At 40.6% G+C, this 22,412-nt stretch overlaps 2 protein-coding genes across 2 annotated transcripts; both read right to left on the bottom strand.

The window, feature by feature from the left end:
* Positions 1-2,416: 2,416 nt before the first annotated feature.
* On the bottom strand, positions 2,417-5,498 carry LOC119521838 (ret finger protein-like 4A). Its single transcript, XM_037820514.1, has 2 exons — positions 5,213-5,498; positions 2,417-3,148 (listed from the first exon to the last, which is right to left on the bottom strand). The coding sequence occupies exons 1-2, from the start codon at positions 5,496-5,498 to the stop codon at positions 2,559-2,561; spliced, it is 876 nt and encodes a 291-aa protein (XP_037676442.1). The 3' UTR covers positions 2,417-2,558.
* A 10,911-nt stretch (positions 5,499-16,409) lies between these two features.
* Positions 16,410-17,692, bottom strand: LOC119521839 (ret finger protein-like 4A). The gene is made up of 2 exons (XM_037820516.1): positions 17,407-17,692; positions 16,410-16,981 (listed from the first exon to the last, which is right to left on the bottom strand). The coding sequence occupies exons 1-2, from the start codon at positions 17,690-17,692 to the stop codon at positions 16,410-16,412; spliced, it is 858 nt and encodes a 285-aa protein (XP_037676444.1).
* Positions 17,693-22,412: the final 4,720 nt, after the last annotated feature.

The following is a 22,412-nucleotide window of genomic DNA, read 5'->3' on the forward strand; positions in this document are numbered from 1 at the left end:
TTATGTATAAAACTTCTACATCTCATTTCTTTTACTGTTGAATAATAGTTGTTGTATGGATATAATACAGGATTTTTTTTATCCATTCACCATTTCAAGAACATTTTACTTGCTTCCCATTTTTAGCAATTATGGATAAAAATTCTATACACACATGTGTGCAGGCGGTTGTGAGGACACATGTATTCATCTCATTCAGGTAAATACCCAGGAGCATGATTTCTATATCATATGGTCAGACTATGCTCAGATTTGCAAGGAACTGCCAAACTGTCTTCCAAAGAGGCTGTAGCATTTTGCATTCTCACCAGCAAACAATGATAGTTCCCACTGGTCCACACTGTCGCCAGCATTTGAGGTTCGGAGACTTTTGTTTTTAAAATTATTTTGATCTTTATTCTCCATCTATAAACCATGTGGTCGGATTTTACCTTACGAGTGACGATTGTGGACACTTACAGACATTTATTAAAGAAGTAATAATAATACGTTCCTCTGCTCATCTCACAGCGACACCCCAGGGGGTGCCATGGCGACGTTTACTAAGACTTCCTGCTTCCCAGATCTGATCCAAGCTTCCAGCCTCCATCCTAACTTTTGACATACCCACCAGTGTTCCCGGACTCACCCGACCCCAGCACTGTTCATTAGAGTAATCATTTGTGTCTCTTCACACCCAGGGACCTCTTGACCATGTGCTCCTTATGGGATTATTTAAGATTATGGTCGTTTAGGTTTATAGGTAAATGTTCAGTACTTCCCTCTTCCCAGAAAACTTGAAGCCTAATTGACTTCACAAGAGTCCACTAAGCCAAGGACCCCCCAGAGGTTTCTCCCTACAGGAACCTTTCTTTGTTTGCAAGAGATATCCTTTATCCATGGTGTTGTCCTAGGGCAATTTGCAACCACTTCTAAGGGACTCATTATCATTTTAACGTAGGTTTCTGTGTTCTTCAAATTTCACTTAATGAGAGTAACTTACCTGACAGGTGGAACTGAGGCCTTGATTTTAGATATGAAATACCAAGAGGCTCTAGCAAAGAGTGGACAGTGAGTGATTACAATTTAATTTATAAATATGACAACAGTCGGGTTTTTTTCATGTTTTCATCCTGATTGTTTGTGCTTTGTACGTAATCCCGGATCTTCTGGGGATCATCTGAAAAAAACAATGTATTATAATTGAAGAGAACAAAATTGATGATATATCAAAGAAGAAAACAATGTTTCTGAGTTGTGAGATGCCATCTAGAAGGCGAAAGATTAGGAAATCATGGATAATTTTATATAATATTATCTCAGATGTAAAGATCAAAACTCTTGCTAGTTAAATTTTTCTTGAGCACTTCCAGATTTTTCCAAAATTGAGATAAGCCAAATAGTAGTAAATGTGACATGTGTAACAAGCCAATAAAGAGAAACTGTGGTTACATTTGAGATTGTGTGCCCTTCTAAATTACAGTAAATTCAAAGTTTGGGGATTTCCCTATCTTTAAGGAAAGAGCACATTTAAATTCTGACTTAGAGACTGGGTCACTGTTAGGTCATCTCACATTGTTTGACAACCCAAACTCTTAAATTTTTCTTCACTAACTTTTAAAAATTTATTATATAAATGTTCTTAAACTTTTAAACTGCAGAGATGCTCTTGAAAAATCCAAGAATGGGTTCAATATATCCTTGATGTGAGGGAATGACTTGTGATAAGAGCGTCCACAACCGGCTCAGGGCAGTGACCAGGTGGCAGGAGAGGGCGGTGAGCACAGCACTGAGGATGTCGGATGGGAAAAGCGAAGGAGGGAGGGACAGTGAGCAGCCAGTGTCACCAGGAGAGCTCCTGGGACCAGCTGTTCAGTTTCTCCACATGTGAATTCTGTGGTTGACCTTTCCAAGCACAGGTCCACACACAGGTTAGCTAAACTGTGCCATGATGGTGAAAAGGTGTCTTCTCAATTCTGGATATTATACAGGCATTTACCCAGGGCTCTGTATTCAAAAGGCATATACATTTTACTGTGAATAAAAGGTAATATTTTCCTATCCTTTGTAAAATCACATAATCCTCTGAGTCAAATTGCAATGTTTATCTAATTCATAACTTCTATAACAGGTGGACTTGATCTTAAAAAAGAAAAATATTTGGTAACTGTTCAGGGAGTTTTGGATATAGGTATAGGTAGAGACACACAGACATGAAACCCAAAGATTTTGACTGCTTGAATATTTAAAATTTTAAAATGCAATTCAAATTCTGACTAATCTAATTTTTGGATTTGTGAATCAGACAATATTCCATATTTCTCTATTATTTTTGCAATGTGTGTACCACTTAGGGAAGACCATAGCTTGGAGCACAAATTAATTATCAGTAAATATTTTCAAAAGCAGTTTTATTGTGATAGATCCACATACCATACAATCCATCTAAAGTGTGCAATGTCTTCTAGTAAATTCAGAGTTGTGCATTCATCACCATAATCAATTCTAGAACATTTTCACCCTGAAGAGGGTACACTATGTTATACAGTCCCATGTTCCATCCTAATAAATGATTTTCATTATCTTGGGTTTACTGGTCTATCTTGAGTTGTGGTGAAGAATGGGATTCTCGGATTCATTAAGGAGCAGATTCTCAGGGTGTCTTTATCACCATTTCTTGCACTTGAAGGAGAAAAGAAAGGGCGCAGGGGCACAGCAGTTGAAATTCTGGTAAATGTAAAGATATGGGATCCATCGCTAATATTGAAAAAGGAAATGCTTCCAATATCCATGTCCAGGAAAATCCCCACGTGGTGTAAACGAGGAGTGACCCAGACGGCAGTCGGAGGTGTGGTGCAGGCCCAAAGGTAGCTTCCGTTTCTCAAGCTCAGTGTCCAGAATCCAGCATTCGGAGAGAGTCGGATCTCCCCTAGTCGGAGAACAGATTCTTTGCAAACGCCCAGATCCCAGTCTTTGTTGGTTCCCACATCAACCTCCCAGTAATGGCGGCCAGAGGTGAATTGAAGGGAGCCCAGGACGCAAATTGAGTAGCTGAATCTCTCAGCAGAGTCTTTCAGCTTCTGTTTGATAGTCCCACACCGAACACTCCTCAGGTCATCAGAAATGATGAGGAATTCATTGGCTGTGTCAACGTCCAAGGTCATATCCACTGTGGAGAGAGAAATAAGTAGCTCAACAGATGGACAGAGTATAGCTCACTCGTTATCGACTGCAAAGGACCATGGACCTCATTCACTTTAGCTCCTTTAATTCTGCTCTATCCTGGGGAAACAGCCCTGGTTTCCTGACTAGGGAAAATAATCCTATTATGTTCATAGCAACATGGGCCTCTTATTCATACTGGGAATTCCATTTATAGTGAGTAAAGTGGTTATCTGATTAAAAATTTTTCTTCTCACTGAAGTGTAAGACCCATTAATGCACAGACTCGGACTGGAACCTGTTCTAAATTTTAATATATATTAGTATGTATCCTATCAAATATAAAATCATATAGATATTTTGAACGAAGAAAAATACTTATATTTAAAACAATAATTATGAAAGACTACACTCTTTTTTTTTTGCAGTACTCTTCCCCATTTCTTGTTTTTGGCTCAGCAGCTGCATTCCAGGTTTTTGTTTTCCTAATCTTAGAACAAAATGAAGAGATAATACTAGGAGTCTGGAGACTAGCTGGGTTACAATGTCAGAGGCCAAGATAAAGGAAGGGATTGCTTGGGCTTGAGTAAGGATGTCTTTCTAATCTCTGCAGAAACTTCTCCCCAGAGCATGCCTGGTGTTGTGCCCAGAGAGTGAGGACACTTGGAGAGGAACAGCCTTGTGGACGGCCAGTGTCTCCAATGAGCCCTAAATATCAGGGTCACAGCACAGAGCTGTGGGTCCTAATGTGATAGGTGAATTGAGCCAATGGGAATCTCAGAAGTGAACATCCTGGACAAACAGCTAATTATTTCACACGGGTCCCTTCTGACTTGACCCTGTGGAAGATGCCGAGACTTGTGACACCGGGAGAGGGGTTACTAAGGAAAGGAAAAATCTAGGACTGGTTTTGGCATCCAAATCAAGTTTACATATTGCAGAAAATTCACTCAGTTGATATGGAAGACAGGAATACCCACCATAGCAGACTCCTCATATTCAAACCCAACACCGTCACCACTGATTGTAACACACATTGTAACAACACAGGGAACAGACAGAGAGCAACGAAGGATTTGGCAACTTAGATGAGCTGGTTGTAGTCTAATCAGGCTTTGTGCCTGTGGAGCCATTATATATGTAGCTGAGCTCAGATAATTCACTTCGCACATGAACGTTTTTTCCAAATTGGATCACAGGAACACTCAGAGTTAAGCTCTGAGATGGAATCAGGTCTTATTTCCATCGCACAGTGTCAGTGGGGGAGGCCCACCCTGCAGGGCGCGGATCCAGTCTCACCCGGACCTAAGTCTACGGCAACAATCAGCAGTTCCAGTATCACCAGCCTTTGCCTGGGGCGTGAGCACAGGGGCAAATCCATTCCCCATAGTGGGAACCTTCACTCCCTGTAGATTAGAGGCACCTGGGATTTTAAACACTGCAGATTCCTGGACCGACCACACCCCTGAGGGGTCAGATTCAGTTGGTGCAGGGTCTTGCTACTCAAAGTGTGGTCCAGGGTCCAGAAGCATCAGTGACTCCTGGGCTCATGACCCAAATCCAGATCCCCAGGCCAGCCCAGCCCTGTAGAATGGGAATCTGCATTTTAACAAGGTCCTCAGGTAATTTAGTCCATATTCAAGTTTGAGAAGCCTTAGTTAGGCCAGTGCTGCCCAGTAGAAATACAATGCAAGCCACAAGTACAATTGTGAATGTCTTGTGAACACATTACAAAAATAGGAAACAGGTAAAGCATAATTTTAGTAACTTCTATTTAACCTCAATATATTGAAATATTAACCCTTCATGTGTGGCATTAGCCACATTCAAGTGCTCCAGAGCCACCGGTGGCTGTGATATTAGACACAGAAGTCTGTGGCATGACCTAAATGATAAAACCCTGCTGAAACCCAGGTGGTTCTACACTATATTCAGAAATGAGAAACAGCTGAGCTTGGAGCAGAGACATTTTAGGTGCCAGAATGCAACTGATATTTTAGAGAGATCCTTTGGAACAGTTGCTTTTCAAGGGCCCTTTATAGGTTGGAGTGAGGTGATACAGAGGCCTTACCTTGGAACTTCAGCATCCTCGGGTTCATCTGGAGAGCGGCTCTCAGGTGGGGCTCCAGGTCCCTGACCCTGGAAACCAGCCCCCCCAGCTGCCGATTGGGCCTGACGTCGTTCTTCTGAGAGACCACGGGGCAGGAGGGGCACAGCAAGCCCTCCCCGCGGGGCTCCTTCTGCAGTGACGTGGTGCAGTGCAGGCAGCAGACGTACCCACACTTCAGGTACACTGGTTTTTCAAGATGCTCCAGGCAGATGGGACATCTACTCACTTCCTTAAAGTGCTCAGCCATGGCCACTGTCAGGGGAAAATGAGCATGAAATGAGTTTCCATGAATGGACTGACTTGGGACTCTTTCAAATTTCCATGCATAGAGTTGTCATCTACCTTCTGTGTGCAGCCACTAGCACTAGGTAATGAAGACACAATATAAATACAAATATACGAGTCATGGCCCTAACACGCTGACATTTGGAATCTAGTTGGAATGAAGGACCTTGCAATGAAAGAAATTTGAAAGAGACTAGACCTGGGCTGTCCAGTGTGGTAGCCACCAGCCACATATGAACTGATCACCTGAAATGGAGCTTATCTGAATTGAGTTGTGCTGTGGGTACAAAATGCGCAGTGGATTTCAGTGACCTCATTGGAGAAAAAAGTATATAAGGTACTTTGTTAAGCAATTTTAAAAAATTGATGAAATAAAATTTTTTTATATTAAAATTATTTTGTCTTGTTTCTTTTTATTTTAATGTGGCTACTAGAACATTTGTAATTACATGTGTGGGTCACATTGTGTTTCTGTTGGTTATCACTGCTCTGGACTCAGGGACCCTCCAGCTTTCCCAGCTGGTCCAACCTGTCTGAGGTCAAATCCATAGCAGCAGCCCAGCAGTTGAATAAGTCAATGGGAAATTTTCAACTCACCATCTTGTGGAGTTGGCCAAGCTAGGATTTGATTATGGAAAGGAAGAAATAAGCCATTGCTTCAGTCTGGGTATTGAAAATCTAAGTTCCATGTACTGCATCTACACCACGGGTCCAGTGTTCCTAAGTACAAACATTCTGCCTAGAAATGAGATGGCCTGAGGAACAATTGATGAATTGATAAATTTCTCCATTCCCTGAACCTTGTTCTATCAAACCTGCCCTTTGTAGAAACACAAGATGTAGAAGAGAAATTACACAATAATGGACTCACCTGTACTCCAGGAGAGTCCCCTCTGACCTCCAGGTGCTTCCAAAGGTAGCTGAGTTCTGGAGTGAGATTGATTGGGAAGGGGTTTTTATAGGGAGGACACTTCCTCCTTATTCACACCAGGCCACGCCTCTTTAACCCAATCAGATCCTGAGCTTTAATATGGCAGAAATAGGAGTTTTACAGATGGCGTCAATAGGTTACTACAAAGATTTTACTCAATGCAGAAATCCAAATTGAATATGAATTGCATTTTCTGAAACTTCTGACTTGATTGTTTACAAATATCAACAGCATTGCTTGTGGTTAATCTTTATAAAGATTGTTTACTCTTGGCTTTTAGAAAAAATTAGATCTGTACCTTTAATTTCACTATTATTACATCATATATAATCATACATGCTTTTACCTTTGTCTGTAACAATATAAAGGTAGGTAGAACTTCCATTTTATTTGACTGGGATTTCTTCCTAAGATCTAAAACTTTCATGTTTATTAATATTCACACTGTACTTATACATGATATATCAATGTCTCTTTTTTAAGCATTTTTGAGATATATTCATACTCCATACAATCCATCCAAAGTTACAATCAGTGCCTCTCAGTGTAATCACAGAGTTGTACATTTATCACCACAATCAACCTGAGAGTATTTTCATTACTCTAAAAAGAAAAAACCCACCCCCCATCTACCCTCCTGTACTACTTAGGGTTCTCTAGGGTAACAGAGCCAACAGAAGATAACTGTAAATATGAGACTTTATAAAACTGTCTCTGACAACTCTGGGGATGCATGTGTCCAAATTCTGTAGGGCAGGAAGTGGGCTGGCAACTCCGATGAAGGTGTTCAGTGAACTCTCCAAAATAGCCAAAATAGAAGAAATGAAGGTTTGCTCTCTTCTCCCTTAAAAGTCTTCAACTAATTAGATTAAATCCAGGTGATTGAGTTCTCACATTGCAGACGACACACCCTTTGTTGATGTTATCAGTCAAGGATGCGATCAACTGACTGATGATTCAATTAACCAGCCTTCTGCTTTATTAACCAGCCACAAGTGTCCTTGCAGTAACGGTTAGGCCAGTGTTTGCTTGACCAGACTCCTGGGCACCATCACCTGCCAAGCTGAAACATAAACCTAAGCATTACAACCCCCACTATCAACACTTAGCATTGGTGTGGTACCCTTGTTACAACTGATGAAAGGATATTTAAATGTTACTGTCCAAAGTTTATATTAGGTGTATTTTTGCCATTTACCAACATTTTGTTACACTTTGTAATAGGGACATACATTTTTTCTAGTTCATGAAACAACATTCTTATATTTGTACTATTAACCACAGTTGTCATCCACAACAGGGTTCACTGTGTTGTACAGTCCCATGTTCATACTCTGGCTTTCCTTCTAGTGACGTACATGACACTACACTTTGCTTTTCAATGACATTCCACACAATTCAGCACTGTTAATTATATTAACAATAATAATGTGCTGCCATCACCTCTATCCATTTCCAACACTTACAATCAACCTAATTAGAAATTCTGTACATATTAAGCATCAGCTTCACATTCTCTACCCTCATTCTATCTCCTGGTAACCTCTACTCTAGACTTTAACTCCAGGAGTTTACTTATATAATTAGTTTATATTAGTACAATCATACAATATTTGTCCTTTTGTGTCTGGCTTATTCTACTCAACATAAGGTCCTCAATGTCTATCCATGTTGTTGTATGCACCAGTACTTCATTACGTCTTACTGCCGAATAATATTCTATCAAATGCATATACATTTTCTTTATCCATTCATCAGTTGATAGACACTTGGATTACTTCCATCTTTTGGCAGTTGTTAATAATGCTGTTATGAACAGTGGTGTGCAAATATCTGTTTGCGTCCCTGCTTTCAGCTCTTCTGAGTCCATAACTAGCAGCAGGATGGCCAGATCATACGGCAGTTCTAGACTCAGCTTCCTGAGGAACCACCAAACTCTCTGCCACAGCAGCTGTGCATTCTGCCCTCCCACCAGCAGTGAACGAGTGTCCCTATTTCTCCACATCCTCTCCAACACTTGCAGCTTTCTGTGTTTCTAATAGTGCCATTCTAGTAGGTGTGAAATAATATCTCACTGTAGTTTTAATATTCATTTCCCTAATAGCTATGATATTGAACATGTTTTCCTGTCCTTTTCAGGCATTTAAATATCCTCTTTGGAAACATGTCTATTGAGGTTTTTTGCAAATTTGCTTTTCTTTAATGTGGTTGTTTTTCCTATTAGGGTTGTTGAGTTTACAGACATAGAATTCTTCATAATATTCTTGTAGAATCCTTCACTCTCTGTAGATCTGGTGTGAAGATCCCTTGTTGGTTCTTGATATTAGTGACTTGTGTCTTCTCTCTATTTTTTGTTCAGTCTGACGAGAGGTTCATCAATTTTATTGATCTTTTGGAAGGATAAGTGACAGTAGTGGTGGCCAGGTCTTGTTTCCACATTGATGTAAATGGCAGTCTAGGAGGAACAAAGGAGCACATCAAATATTACTATGGGAAAACCTAAAACAGAGACCAAATTGTTCATTTCTTAGCATCTAAAATTTAGTCAGTTGGGAAGGCATGTGGCTGGCGTCTGCTGGTCCTTTGCTCCCAGGTAATCAGAATGGCTTTCTCCAAAATGTCCTTCAGCTTCTGTCTCTCTTAGCCTCTCTCTCTCAGCTCCTGTGCATCCTTGCTTGTTCTCCCAGGGAATTTCTCTCTAAACATCTGGGGGGGTCCTCTCTTTGCTTCTCTGGAGCAAACTCTAGGCTTCATCTCTTAGCTTAGCACCTCCAAATGTCTTTCTGTCTGCATCTCCAAGCATCTGGGTGTGAGTTGTCCCCTGAGCTCCCTTAGGGACTCCAGTAAACTAATCAAGACTCACCTTGAATGGGCAGGGTCACACCTCCTGGAAATAATCTAATCTTAAGGTCTCATCCACAGTTGGGTGGGTCCCGCTTACATGGAAACAACCTAATCAAAAGCTCCCACCCACAATAAATCTGTCCCCACAACATTGCATTATAGAACACAGTCTTTCCTGGGGTCCAGAACAGTTTCAAACCGGCACATCCACTTACATTGGGTTTTCTTTGTTCTTATTTATCTAGCTTAATAAACTGAACTTTAAGTCATTTACTTTATACTTTTATTCTCTATAATCTAAATATTTTAATCTGTAAAACTTTCTCTATGCACTGCTTTAGCTGCCTCCTAAAAATTTGTAAATTTTGTGTATTGATTATCATTCTGTTTGTATGTTTTCTAATTTCTCTTTTGAGATCATATTTGACTCATGGATTATATAGAAGTGCATAGTTTAATTGCCAAATCTTGGAGGTTTTCCTTTATATTTTGTATTTATTTCATTCTAATTTACTTTTTCTGTGATTAGTTAGCATATCTTGTATTATATGTTTGAATCTCCTTAATCGTATGAGATTCCTTATGGGCAAAGGATGTTCTCTGTTTTGAAAACTTTTATGCCCTTTAGAAGAATTTGTGTTTTGTAGTTTTGGAAAGGGAAATTCTCTAAATATTAATTATGTGACAGCTGTTGATGACTTAAGGTCAGCTATGTATATAGTTGCTGTATCTACTTATTCTATTAATTGCTGAGAGTGGGTAAATATATTTAATTTTTTATTATCCTGTCTATTTAATCCTTTAATTCTGACTGGGTTTGTTACATGGATTCTGAAATTTTCTTGTTTGTCACATGAATATTTAAGAACTTTTTGTCTGTCTGATGATGTGACCCTTTTTTGTAATGAAATGCTCTCCTTCATTTTGAAAAAATCTTGGTTTTGAAAACCTTTTTAAAAATCTGATCTTAATTATTGCCACTCCAGTATCTTTTGTTGAGTATGCAACATAAATATTTTTCAACATATATCCTTGCAAACTTGCATGTTTATATTTAAATTGTGTCCCGTGTAAACAAAATATAGTTGTTTCATGTTACTCTGTTTTTCTCTTCCTGCCTTATTTGGGGTTGTTTATATATTTTAAAAACTCCTTTTTAATTCATCTCTTGGATTTTTCAGGTCTATCTTTTCTTTTTTAAGTCATTTCTTTAGGGACTTAAAAATTTATTCTTTACATTTCATGGTCTACTTAGGATTAATTCTGCACCATTTCATGTAAAAAATAAAAACCTCAGAACTATATAAGTCCATTATGCTTATGCTTTGAGATATTTGTTAAATTCATTTCTTCTTTCTTAAATTTATGAGACATTATCATTTCTGCATTATACTATCTTATGTAATTTAAATAATTCAGTAAAAATAAATTTTCTCTTATCCCAGGTATTTGTTTCATTTCTGGTAATCTTTAGTCACTATTGAGTTTCCACCTGGTATCTTTTTTCTTCAACTTGAGAAACTTCATGTTGGGTTTTTTGTACTAAAGGGTTTGAGGCAACCAATTCTCTGAGTTTCATTTTATCTTAAAGAGCCTCTTTCTTGCCCACATTTGAGGTATATTTTCACTGGATAAAGCACACTTAGATTTTACCTAAAATTGTCCTCTTATTGGCCTCTTCCTCTTCCTTCCCTGCTCCCGGGAGCCTCACTCTGATACCTGCAACTGTCACTGGTGTCCTGGGATCTCCCTGTCTCTACTCAGCAGGACCTTTGTGTCATTTGATATTTCACAATCCCCAGCACATCCACGGGAGTCTCCCTAACTCAGCTCACACAGTTGATGAGCTTGACTCTTGAACATCTTCAGTAATTCTTGCACATTCATATGAGAATGTTCCTAATGTTCTAAATTGCAAAGGGAGCTCTTGAAAATTCTAACTGTTTCAATACGTCCTTGATGTGAGCATCAGGAACTGGCCCACAGCATCTGGAGTTCACAGTTATCAGATCTGTTCCAGACAGAGCAGGGTCCAGGCCAGTGCTGCCAGCAGAGGCTGCAGCAAGCCCCATGTGTCATTTTAAATGTTCTAGTAATTAATCTTATCCTCTTCTATTTAGCCCAGTATAGAAAAAATATTATCGTTTCCACATGGCAATAGCCACCTTTAAGAGCTCAGTATCCACTGTTGGCTACCATATTGGGCCTCAAAATTTAAGACATGAAGAACTAAATATTATATCTCATTAAAATTCTCCATGTCTCTCTAATCTATTTTCAGGGTTAGCAACCATTTGTTGTTCAGAGACGTAATAATTTTAGGTACCAGAATTCATCTAGTTCCCATATTTGATGGGGACCCTTTCGCAGATGATTTTACCAAGGTCAAAATAAGTCACATGAGATATTAGACCATGCCAAAGCAGACATAAAATGATTCTATTTAAAGTTATTAAAATGGGTAAGGTGAGACTGATTTGAAACAATCAAAATAAGCAAACTCATAGAGTCAGGATCTAGAATGAAGATTCCCAGGGGACGAAGTAGGGGCAGGGAATGGGAAGTTAAGTCTTAAAATGTACAGGGTTCCCATTTGGAATGATGGACATTTTGGTAATGGATGGTGGTGATGGTAACACAACATTGTGAATGCAGTTAACAGCACTGAAATATATGTAATCTGAATATCATTGAATGGGGAACTGTTATGTTGTGTATATGGTAATATTACTGGACCAAAAGTGGTGGATTCTTTGCTTGATGCGCTCAAATGACCAATTCCTGAGACACACGGGTTTCAAAGAGAGAAAGAGTTCTATTGCTTGGTGGGTAACAGGAGAGCAGATGGTCTGCCGGCCCAAAATCTGTGTCCTCCAACTGCAGTAATTCTGATAGTTTTATGGTATCAACAGATGGGCAGGTTTTAGGATAATGAGCACAATGGCCCCAGATGATGTAATTAGAGGTGATCTAATTATTGAGCATGCACAGATTGATTACAAGCTTAGTAATAGAAGGTATGTAAGAAAATGTTGGCCTTAATATGATGATGGGCGTGATTTCTAGAATTATAATGAGTTATAGGTGACTTGTAGATTAAAGTCTAAGCTGCTGCACATGTCAGGTGGGCCCATTCTGGTTAGATCCAGCTTTGGTTTTCAAAATAACTTTGGATTTGTTGTGGGTTAGTTCTGGGCTGACCCAAGGCCCTTTATTAATAAACATTAGGGGCTGTCTTTAGTGATCTTAAGACTAAAGTCAGAAAATTGGATAAATGGATTTAGTTGAGGGTTAGTCACAAGGTTTTTACAAACACGTGGGCACAAGATAAAGGTTACACAATCATTATCAGAGATCAAGGCAGCTGGATTACATTTCAGGTTTCAGGTATGTCCCTGTGTCTACTCTAATAAATCAGAAATTGAAAAGCAAAATCTGTATAATAATTTAGTAATCATAATCAGCCCTTAAATCCTAACTTCTTGGATACAGTAACAGAATAAATTTTTTTTAAAAAAGCCATGGAACTACAGTACACAAACAGTGAACCCTAAGTTAAACCACAGACTTTAATTAACAGTACAATTATAAAAATGTGCTATCATCATTTGTAACAAATGATACACCTCAATGCAAGTTGAGGGTGCGGTGGTGTATAGGAATCCTGTATTTTATGCATGATTGTTCTGTAAACCTACAATTTCTCTAATAACGAAAAAATAGTAATGTGAGAAACATATATGTAAGTATATGAACATATATATGTATATAGATATTTCAAGGACTTTAATGTGGATAGCATGTAGAAGAAATAATGCTCCAATTCAAGAAGCAAATATTAATTTCATAAATTCCACTTGATGACAGAAGTTCATACATTTGATGCCGACTTACGAAATTCTGTAACATTCCCAGGTGTTCTTTAGTATCCAAAGTAATGCATTTCATTTTATGTATTAGAATTTTCTCCAAACCTTGGTACATTCTGTCATGAGCTTAATAATCTATGTCAATTCAACAGGACAACATACATTTACAAGCCTATCATTAAAAATAAGATTTTCGATATTCCTTTTTAGATCTTACAAATTTTGTGCCTCTATTCCCAAAACTTGGAAATGTTTAATTCCATTTTGTGGGGACATTGTGGGGCAGAGACTGTCATTTCCCTGAGCATCGGGGTCTTTATTTGGAATCTTTCCCCAAACACATGGTGACCTCATCCAGGAGCATCCCTGGCTTAGGAACCTCCCTTCCTGAATCTAGCAGAGTTTCTGAGACATGATTGCCCGCAGTAAATGTTTCCTCTCTTAACAGAGAGGAGACTTTGGGGTCGGTGTAGAAGGGGCCATCTCCAGATTCCCTGCGTGAATGGTGACTCTTCATCAGAGAACAGAACCAGTGCTTGTTTGTCTGGGGGATCAGCACCAGGGGCTCGCACGTTCAAAACCAGAGGTTGTGTCTATGGCAATAGGCGTGAAAAGGTGAAGACAGAGTCCAGCAAGTAAGAGGAGATGAAGATGTAAGAGCACAAGGAAAGAGTGTGGCTGAGGGCTCAGGTGTGGATCTGCAGGGAAAGCAGGGAGAGCAGAGCTGCTTACCGAATGGAGCCGCTGGCCCAGACCAAGAGGCCCAGAAACACAACAGTGGAGCAGTCCAGGAGATGCTCTGAGAGCCAAAACCATTAATCAGGCATGAGTTACCATTACTCTCAGGCTCTGGACATTGTAAATTAACAAGAGAGTAGACATTACTCAAAAGATTGAGCACCCGCTTTGTGTATCTCTCTGCTAAGAGAGTGAAAAGATAACACACCAAAAAGGAGAAGATATTTGCACTTCCTATTTCTGATAAGGAATATAATCATGTATATACCTATCACTGAGCTCCTATTATGTGTGCATTGCAGACTAAATATCTATATGATAAGGGTTCGGAAGGGACAACAAATCAGTGAAGATGCTGTTGATGGCCGGTGACTGGTCTCTGCATTCCTTCTGGTCCACTCTCCCAAGTGGTTGGATTTAGGACTCACCATCGTTCCCTCATGGTGGCAAGACAGCTGCAGCCCCCCAGGCCTCTAAAGGCAGGAAGGGCAGGGGTGGGGAAGGAGTGTTTCTCCACCAGCTCCTTCCTGACAGGAAACCACCCCACACGGCACCCCCAGAACTACCTGTATCTTATTGGCTGGAACAGCATAACAGCCTGCAGGCACAGAGGGCTCTGAGGGGCTTCTGTGGCATTTCTAGCCTTTACCCTAAAGGTGGGCTCTGGGGTGATCAGCAGGTGACTGAGGTTGAGTTTTCTGTTGTGTTCACCAGGGCACAGCCGGGGACAAAATGTGTTCCCCACCCTCATGACATGGTGAAAGAATGATTCACTCTTACCCAGGAGAAGGGTTTACGATAGATCCTTAGCCCAGGGAGCCCTAATCCAAGAAAGAGACAGTTTGCTCCCAGCAGGTTGAATCTCTGACGTTGGCTTTTAGTTCTGACAGTTCTTTTTCCAGGGAAATCTCTAGCTTGAGATCAACTTCGTTGCCTTCTTCCATGGATATAGATAATGAGTTTTCTGCCATGTACATGAGCAGATCACTGCTTCAAAATTGTTATTCTTTAGAAAAGATCCAGTTGTGGAAAACCCTACTTTGCCAGTGCCAGTTTCTCTGCCTCCAGTCACTTATGAGTGTTAGGCCACCCAATCCCCAAACAATTTGCAGAGTTAATCATCCGACTTCCAGTCCACTCCTCAAATCTGTGTCCTGGGACTTCCCTGTCTCTATGGATGGGGCACCTTTAAATTATTAAATAATGCTTTTACATATTGCCAGCACGTGTATGCAACTGTGAGGCTGGATCTCTCTCATGTGAACTCACAATTGACAAGACTCTTGAAAATTTTCTTCAGTAATCCTTCTAAATTTTCATTAGGAATATTCTTCAAGTCTCAAACTTCAAGGAAGCCCTTAGAAATTCTAACAGATGGTGAAATGTAGCCATGGGGGAAGAAACAAATTGGGATAAGAACATCCATACCTGGCACACAGGGTTCAGTCTTCACAATGACCTGGTCTATTCCAGGAGAAGGAGGTGAGGGCAGCGCTGAGGACGTGGGAGCGGAGAAGGAGGAGGGAAAGGCTGAGCATGTGGGATGTTTCCAGAGCACACAGGAGACCACAGAGCTCAACTTCTAAAGCACGTGCGGCCCCTGCTGACCTAGCAGAGCACAAGTCCAAGCAAGTGTTAGATAAGCGTGTCACTTCTGGATATCATTCAAGCATTTATCCAGCTCTCTCTGCTTACTGTGAATAAAGAGTAGTAGTGTTTCCCAACATTTAGAAAATTACATAATCCATTTGGTCACATCCAAGTGTTAATTCATAACTTACATAACTAGTGAAGTCGTTCTTACAGAAAAAGGAAAACATGTCAAATTTATCTGAGAGTTCAGGACATAATAAAGGAACAGAAATATAAATATGAAATCCAATGAGTTTGACCATGACAACATTTAATATTTATAATGCAAATTATATTCTTATTAAATTCTGGTGTTTGTGATTCATAAAATGTTCCACATTTTTCTAGTACTCTGTGTGGGCCAGGTATAGCTATAAGTGTTGGGTTTTTCAATTGAGAAGAGAAGAGACGAAAACTCAATCAAAAGGAGTCTTTTGTCCAGCCACGCGCAGGTGGCTGAAGCCTGAGATGAGGGTGCCGGCCCCGAGCCTCGGAATAGTGGGGCTCACGCAGGACAGTTGGCGGGAAGTTCTCTGTCCCGGGACAGGGAGGCTGGTGGGTCCTTGTAGGGCAGTTTCTCGTCGGCTACTTTGGAGAAAGGGGATAGCTGGCAAGTTTCCATTGGCCGGTTTGAAAGCGGGGCTGGGGCACAGGAAAATTTTAAATTTCAACATTCAGGATTCCTAAGGGTGGGGGTGTCGGCTTATTGCAGGTCTGCAGGGCTCCTAGGATGAGGAGGGGCCCTGGCTCTGTCACAGAATTCCTAAGGACGGGGATGGGATGAGGGCCAGGGCCTAAACCTAACAAAAAGCACAAAGTGAATTTCAATAAAAGTGTTTGTTGTCTTGGCTTTATTTGTCTATTCTGGCTTGTGCTGGAGGAATGGGATACTTGGAATCACTGGCAAACAGATGCTCAAGATGTCTGGATCATCATTTCTCGGGTTTGCAGGAGAAAAGAATGGCCGCAGTGGCTCAGAAGCAGAAATTTTCGTAAATGTATAGATATGGGATCCATCGCTAATGTCACAAAAAGTAATGTTTCCAATATCCATGTCCAGGAAAATTCCCACTCTGTGTAACCGGGGGTTCACCCAAAGAGCAGTCTTTGGATTAGTGCTGGCAGAGAAGTGTTTTCCTTTTCTCAAATTCAGTGTCCAGAATCCGAGTTCTGAAGACAACATGGCCTTCCCTTCTCGTGGAACAGATTCCCTGCAGACGCCCAGATCCCACTCTTCGCTCGTTCCCACGTCCACCTCCCAGTAATGGCGGCCAGAGGTGAACCGAGAGGAGCCCAGGACGCAGATGCCATAGCTGAATCTCTCAGCACGCTCTTCCCGATTCTGGATGCTGTGTCCACATCGGACCTGCCTCCCGTCTTCGGAAATGAGAAGGCGGTTGTGGGCTGTGTCAACATCGAAGGTCATATCCACTGTGGAGGAAAAATACGGAGCTCAGCAAAACAATGAATCACACCCACAGTTCACTTTTAGTGCAAGGGTCCAATTTAATCACCCATCTTATTTTCTTAATTTTGCTTTTCCCCTAAATAAAAATTTCCCGTGAAAAGAAAAACATCTGAGAGAGTTTTCACCAACTGAAGCATCAGTTTGTATGGAGTAAAAAGAAAAACTCTTGGAAATAAATAAACCCTTTATTTTCACAGCTGAAATTAGGCACACTGACATTTTAGTTCCTTAAGAATCTCTCAGTGATTCTAATCAATACTCGGATGTGCTCAGGGACCATGGACATTTTAGGTGCCTGAATTCTGCTGATATTTAATGGAGATGGTTTGCCTGGTTGCTTATTCCAGCACACTTGATGGGAAGGGAGTAGGCTGTGCAGAGGCCTTACCTTGGAACTTCAGCATCCTCGGGGTCATCTGCAGAGCAGCTCTCAGGTGAGGTTCTTGGTCCTTGATTTTGGAAACCAGCTTCCCCAGCTGACAATTTGTCCTAACCTCATCCTTCTGAGAGACCAAAGAGCAAAAAGGACACAAAAAACTCTCCCCATGGGCGTCCACCTGCAGGGAAGTGATGCAGTGGTGGCAGCAGATGTATCTACACTTTAAGTACATGGGTTTCTCAAAATAGGCCTCACACACAGGACATCTGCTGGCTTCTCGAAAGTGCTCTGCCATGTCTCCTGCAGGAGAAAGAATGAGGATATTAATTGTGTCATATAATGTCATGATTTATAGAATGGAGATTCCATGAGATGAATGAACTAGGGCTCTTTCACATCTACGTGCATAAAGCTATTGTCCCTGGTACTAGGCAGTAAGCTTGCAAATATGAAGACTCATGGCCCTGAAATGCCAGGTGGAACGAGGAACACAATTTACCATTCAAGCTTGATTTGAAGTGGTGAAAGGGTCTAGAGCTGAACTCTCCATGGGGGCTACTGATCCCCTGCAATGGGACTTGTCTGAATTGAGATGTGCTGTGAGCATCAAGTACACACTGAGTTCAAAGACATCCTGAGAAAAAGGGAATGTAAGCTGTCTCACTGATTACTGTGTTAAAAGAAATAAAACAAACTGGTGTTACTCTGTGTTCTAGTTTGCTATGCAGCTGGAATGCAAAACACCAGAAATGGATTGGCTTTTATAAAGGGGGTTTATTAGGTTACAGAGTTATAGTCTAAAGGCCATAAAGTGTCAAAGGTAAGGCATCAACAATCGGGTACCTTCACTGGAGGATGGCCAATGGCATCTGGAAAACCTATTAGCCGGGAAGGCACATGGCTGGCGTCTGCTCCCAAGTTCTGGTTTCAAAATGGCTTTCTACCAGAACGTTCCTCTCTAGGAAGCAGCTTCTCTTCAAAATGTCACTCTCAGTTGCTCTTGGGGTGTTTGTCCTCCCTTAGATTCTCAGGAGCAAAAGTCTGCTTTCAATGGCCGTCTCCAAAATGTCTGTAAGCTGTAGTTCCTCTCTCAGCTCCTGTGCGTTCTTCAAAGTGTCCCTCTTGGGTGTAGCTCCTCTTCAAAATGTCACTGTCAGCTGCACTGAGTTCCTTCTGTTTGTCAGCTCATTTATATGGCTCCAGTGATTTAATTCAGACCCACCCCGAATGGGTGGGATAACAGCTCCATGGAAATTATCCAATCAGAGTCATCACCTGCAGTTGGGTGGGACACATCTCCACAGAAACACTCAAAGAATTACAATCTAATCAACACTGATACGTCTGCCCACAAAAGATCACATCAAAGATAATGGTGTTTTGGGGGACATAATACATTCCAACTGGCACACTATGTCTAAAAGATTTAACATGGAGCAGGAGGTCATTCTGGAGGTGACTCTTGTGCAGGGCTCAACCATGGATCACAGGCTGCCACAGCATGCAAAGCCTCAAGGAACAAGTTCCTCAAAACCCCAAGGACATCCAAACCATAAAACAAACCACAAGATGAAGAACCCAGTTAACTGTATAACCTGAAGGATAACGAGAGTACCCCAAATATCTACCAACCACAAACAACTTGTCTAATCTTCTCCTTTAAAAAACCTTGTCTGGAAATGCCAAGATGGAGCACAATTTGGGTTGCTACCTGAATCTGGGCCCCCAAATTGTTGTTCTAAGACCCCAATTAAATGCCTTTGTTGCCTTGAAGCTTCATTTGTTATTTCTCAGTTGACAACTGTTTCAAATTGATTATATGTTGAAGTGATAATATTTAGACTATTAAAACTATATTTGTTTCTTTTACTTTCTTTAACATGGCTCCTAGAAAATGTAGAATCCCATGTGTGGCCACATCATCTTTCTACTGGACAACACTGGTCTGTGCTGGTGGACCCTCCAATCCTTCCAGCTGGTGTGACCTGACTAGGAAAGAACCCACAACAGCCTCTGAGAGATTGAAGTTTCTGTGGAAAGTCAATTCATCTCTGTTAGGCTAGCCCAAGCTATTACTGGACTAAGGAAAATGAGGAATATTCATTTCTTCTGGCTGATATGGAAACCCCAGGCTCTGCCTACTGCTCCTGGAGTTGGGGCCCGAGTGGCCCTGGGAGCTCACACCGTGTGTGGCACTGAGTTGGCTTCACACAACCCTTGCTCCATTCATGGAGTATTAATTCCCCAGACCTTGCTCACTCACACCTGCCCTTCATAGGAATCTGAGAAGTGAAAAAGAAATCACATAAAATTGGACTCACTGTTCTCCAGGAGATTCTCCTCTGGCCTCCAGCTGCTTCCCAAGGTTCTTGAGTGAAATCAGCTGTCAAGGGCCTTTTGTACTGAGGTCCCTTCCTCTCTTCTCATTGACATCAGACCACGCGTCTTTAATCCAATCCTATGTTGATTTAATTGTGGCAGTCATAGGATCTTTACCAATGACAAAGAAAACCATAAATTGTTTCATACCACATTGTAATTAAATTTCAAAATGAATTGCATGTTCAGAAATTTCATATTGAGTGTTTATAAGTCTCAAGAGGATTTTCTTGGTAAATATTCACAATTTTTTTTCCTGACTTGAAGAAAAAATTAGATCTGTACATTTATTTTTGCCTTTTACCTTGTTAAGATCTAAAACTTTCAGCCTTGTCTTGTTAACATTCACCATACATTAATGCATGATATATAGTCTCATTCCCCTTATTTCTAAGCATCTTTCTAAGTAACTGTATTAGTTAGGGTTCTCTAGGGAAACAGAATCAATGAGAGATATCTATGAATATAAGATTTATAAAAGTAACTCACACAACTGTGGGTATGCACGAGTCCAAATTCCGTAGGGCAGTCAGCAAACTGGCAACTCCAATGAAGATGTTCGATGAAATGAACTGGCAACTTCAACGAACTCCTCAGGAAACGCTTCGCTGGTTAGCGGAAGAAGTGAAGGTCCTCTATCTGTCTCACTTAAACTGATTGCATTAAATCCAGCCAATTGCATTCTCTCACTGAGGAAGACACGCCCTTCCTTGAGTCATCAGTCACAGCTGCAGCCAATTGACTGATGATTTGATAAACCAGCCTGTTGGTTTATTAACCAGCAACAAATGTCCTCACAGCAATGCTTAGGCCAGTGCTTGCTTGACCAGACAGCTAGGTACCATCAGCCGGCCAGGTTGACACATGAACCTAACCATCACAGTCACCATGCTGTATGAAGGCATAGTGGGATGGAATTTGGCCATGCTATAATCATTCTACAGGATAGGCATTTCTGATTTTGATTTTACTTCCAACCAATGCCTAGAGAGCAGAAACCTTAGTGTCCTCTTGTTTTACAGCTCATTTAGACGTAAAAATAAAATTGAGCCAAAAATCATGATGCCATTAAAACTTTTTTTTTCACATTCAAAAGATGAGAAGGTCAAAATGACCCTTCACAAATTGTACATATTTTAAATATCCATATTACAGAACCCTCAATGCAGTTTGAAATTTTGATGTTAAACATTTTTTTGGCCTTTATTATTTCAGTATAATGATCCCACACAGATTTTTTTCCTGTGTGACAATGTAGTCATTTTTAACAGCATTTGGTCCATGAAGTTATAATAACACACACATCTGGTGTCTCCAGCAACCTCCCAGGCGCTGTGTCGATGTTTGCACAGCGTCCTCCTTCCCCGCTCTGAGCCAGGCTTCCTACCTCCATCCTATGATTTGAAATCAGCTGGCTTCTTGATAATTTTCTGTGATATTTCATCCTTTCTACATAATCCTGGATCCTCTGTGGGTCAGGTAAAACACTAATATACTATAATTGAAGAGCACAAAATTGATTATACATCAAAAAGAAAAAAAAATGGAGTTCTTCTGAACTTTAATATAGAATTCAGAAGGGAAAATATTTCATTATATTAAATTTTTTTGCAATTTAATATCTCAGATTATGATTTTTTTTGTAAATACTTGTGCATTATCAAACATTTCCAAATCTCTGATAAACAAATGAAAACATATGATAATTATTTAATACCAGAAAGGAGAAACTATGGTTACACGTGAGATTGAGGTATGTCACTCCAAACTACTACAAATGTAAAGGTTTGTGCTTTTCTCAAGCCACTAACAGAATTGAAATGCATGTACAATTAGGGTTAACCAGGGATGAAAATATCTTTGGAATAAGCTGATGGGTCACAATTTTTTATGTGGATCTGAGTTTTAGGCTTGGTTAAAACACAGATTATATGATTTGTTGGTCTTTAGATGATGTCTTTTATTTGCGTTATACTTCCTGGCATATTTTTGTTTTAAAGGTAGGTGATTGTCCAGCTACACAGAGTCTTGGGGCAATTTCTAGTCTTTTTTCTTAAAAAACTTCTGATAATACATTTTTGCAATCAATGAGAGAAACATTTGGTAGAAATGATTGTGGCCACTGAGTGAGATTTTAGAGCACACTTCTGACAAGGTTTCATGACTTCTCTTCATCTAAATATGAGAATAGTGTTATTCCTTTCTCAGCAGCTGGATAAGCGACCTCATTCTATGTGGATGGATATTACCTCCTTACTACCTGTGAAAAGAACCCAGCAGGAATCCTGTTGTCCTGGACACCCTCACTGGGCACAGCCTGAGCCAGGGTCTCCCCACCTGGGGTGTTGGCACCTAAGGCTGGATGATTTCTTGGTGGTGGTGGGGGGCGGGCACTGCCGGATGTTCTGCAGCCCCCTGGCCTCTATCCACCAGATGCCAGCAGTGCCCCCTCCCGCAGTTGTGGAAACCAACGATCTCACCAGACATTTCTCAAAGTCCCCTAAGCGGCAAAATCATCCCTAGGGGAGAACCACTGGAAGTCAAGATAATGTTTCCCATTTAACTAGATAATGTTCTTTTTAGGACATAACGTTCGATTGGTGACTTCTTTAAATCAAAATGAGATGGACTTAGGG

The sequence above is a fragment of the Choloepus didactylus genome, chromosome 27, assembly GCF_015220235.1.
Source record: "Choloepus didactylus isolate mChoDid1 chromosome 27, mChoDid1.pri, whole genome shotgun sequence".
Lineage (NCBI taxonomy): Eukaryota > Metazoa > Chordata > Mammalia > Pilosa > Megalonychidae > Choloepus > Choloepus didactylus.